Here is a 2467-nt window from a genome sequence, read left to right as displayed (position 1 = left end):
TATATATATATATATATATATATATATATATATATATATCAGGGGATTATTATTTGTCATTACTAACCCCTGATATATATATATATGTGTGTGTGTGCGTGTGCGCTGTGTGCATGTGTGTGTGCATGCGTGCGTGCGTGCGCGTGCGTGTGTGCGTGTGCATGTGCGCGTGCGCGTGCGTGTGCGTGTGCGCTGTGTGTGTGTGTGTGTGTGTGTGTGTGTGCTGCGTGCGTACGTGCGTGTGTAAGCGATCGATCGCATTACTTCATGTTTTTGCGTCGCACGGCGTGCGGTCTCACGCTCGCTGGCTTTTACAGGCAAGTGCTGGATGGATGCCCTGGAGTTGGCCTTGCGTTGCTCTTCATTACTCATTCGCAGCATGACGAAAGATGGCCAGGGTAAGCAAAGCATTGCCTTGCTGCATGCATAAGCAAACGCATTTATTTATTTATTGATTTATTGATTTATATGAAAAAGCCGAGGCAGCTATACAATTTGCAAACGAGCATAGGCGTGCATGGCATTTTGCGTGTGTGTGTGTGTTTGTGCTTGTGTGTGGTGTGCGCGTGTGCATGTACGTGGTGCGTGCGTGCGTGCGTGCGTGTGTGTGTGTGTGTGTGTGTGCGCTCGTGCATGCGTGCGTGCGTATCTATGCGCGTGTGTGCATGAGTGCGTGTGCGTGCGTGAGTGCGTGCGTATGCGTGTGTGTGTCGATATACGTGCGTGCGTACGTGAGTACGTGTGCTTGCATTTCCATATGCCGTGCATGTGTGCATGCGTGTGTGTTTCCATGTACGTGCGTGTGTGCGTGCGAGATTGCGTGCGTCTGTCGATGTATGTGCGTGCGTGCGCGCGTAGGTGAGTGCGTGCGTGTGCGTGTCCATGTGATGATGCTATAATATGAAAAACACCGCGTGCATGCACGCTCCAATGTCACGGCTGAAATCGAGCGTCAAGCACCAGGGTTGCCCCGTCTCGTCCCCCACTGACTGACTTGGGAGTGTCTATATTCAGGCCGGTACGGGAGATTACGGTACGCATATATTTGCTATATATACGCGCGTCCATGCTTAAAGCTGGGTTAACACTACCGTTGGGTTGACTTTAAGCTGGGTTTACACTACGATTTAAGGCTGGGTTACACGGTAAGACAGGACCCCTTAAAAGTTTGGTTAACACTACGATTAAAGTGGGTTTACACTGGGCATCTTAAAGGAGAGATGGGTTAAGCACTACGACATTAAAGCTGGGTTTCACTGCCGCAACTTAAAGCTGGGTTTCACTGCACAACTTAAAGCTGGGTTTAAACTACGGACTTTAAGGCTGGTTTACATGGAATTAAAGGCTTGGGTTAGACGCTAACCGTTTAAGCTGTTTAACAAACTGCCACTTTGAGTTGGCAAGTTGCCGAATTGCCGATTGCTGAATTAGACATTGTTTTAATCTCACAAATAGTTGCTATCGATGGTTGGACGTGCAGAGTTTTTGGCATTTCATGCCGGATTGTCATTTGCGAAATTGGGAAGCTGGTACAATTCGCTTTAATTTCCAGTGAACCAGTCACTGTCTGCACGCACGGTTGCTTAAGCAAACACATGGTAGACCTTAAAATATTAGGGTATGTTAAAGTTAAGTTCATCTTCGCCGGCTATGTGGAAATAGGCGCTAGGGCGCTGCCTATCTCTGTTTCGTACGCTCTGAGGCCGAGATGAGCTTTTACAGTAAATGCTACAGTAGGGGGTTAGTCCACTGGTAGCACTGCATCTAGGGTCATGTGTCGCTTTAATTTCTAGCGAACCAGTCCCTGTTGGCGTCGCAGGCGGTCGACGCTGAGATGGAGGCCACGGAACCCACACTTCTCAACCCCACTCCTCCTCGACAGCTCCCCCAGCTGGACACGTGGAACGAGTCGGACTGCGAAAGCCCATTCAGGGACTACGGTGATTTACCCTGTTTAACCCGAAACTACTGTGTACGCTGTGTATTTCGCGGTGGTTTAATTTTCGCGAATTTACAGTACCTAGTAAACGAGTCGGCCTGTGAGAGCCACTTCAGCGACTACGGTGAACTGTCTTATCGGAAACCTACCTCGTAAACGAGTCGGAAAGTGAGTGGAAAGGATTTAGCGGCGTGTCAGGGCGGATCTAGCTTTCGGAGATGGGGGGGGGGATTTGATATATTGAGTGAGGCGGTGCTATGGTGGTCGGGGGTGGTGCCCCTGCCTACACTGGAATTTCAGGCAGTGTGATAGTCACAGGAGGGAATGCCCCGTTCTTAAGCCTGTAGACCAATTTTTTTTTAAATTTTGGGGCCGCCATTTTACTAGTATTATAACACTAGTCGAGGCATGAACGGGGGGGGGGCGAAGGGGGGGGGGACGTCGCCGAAATACACCTCTAGATCGCACTAGCTGTCTTCGCCATAACTACTCGTAACGAATCAGAAGAAGGGGTGGAAGCGCCGGCGG

General features: G+C 49.7%; 1 protein-coding gene across 1 annotated transcript in view; it reads left to right on the top strand.

Annotated features, from left to right (window-relative positions):
* Positions 1-2467, top strand: part of LOC106807924 (oxysterol-binding protein-related protein 8-like) — a gene marked incomplete at its 5' end in the record, with an annotated part of 20389 nt that overhangs the window by 7587 nt on the left and 10335 nt on the right. The window contains 2 exons of the mRNA XM_014810438.1: positions 318-398; positions 1794-1940. Coding sequence (XP_014665924.1) covers positions 318-398; positions 1794-1940 — 228 coding nt within the window. The remainder of the gene's footprint in view (positions 1-317; positions 399-1793; positions 1941-2467) is intronic.

The sequence above is a fragment of the Priapulus caudatus genome, unplaced genomic scaffold (assembly GCF_000485595.1).
Source record: "Priapulus caudatus unplaced genomic scaffold, Priapulus_caudatus-5.0.1 Scaffold243, whole genome shotgun sequence".
NCBI lineage: Eukaryota > Metazoa > Priapulida > Priapulimorpha > Priapulimorphida > Priapulidae > Priapulus > Priapulus caudatus.
The sequence above is the reverse complement of the archived record's forward strand: the minus strand, read 5'-3'. Positions and strand labels throughout refer to the sequence as shown.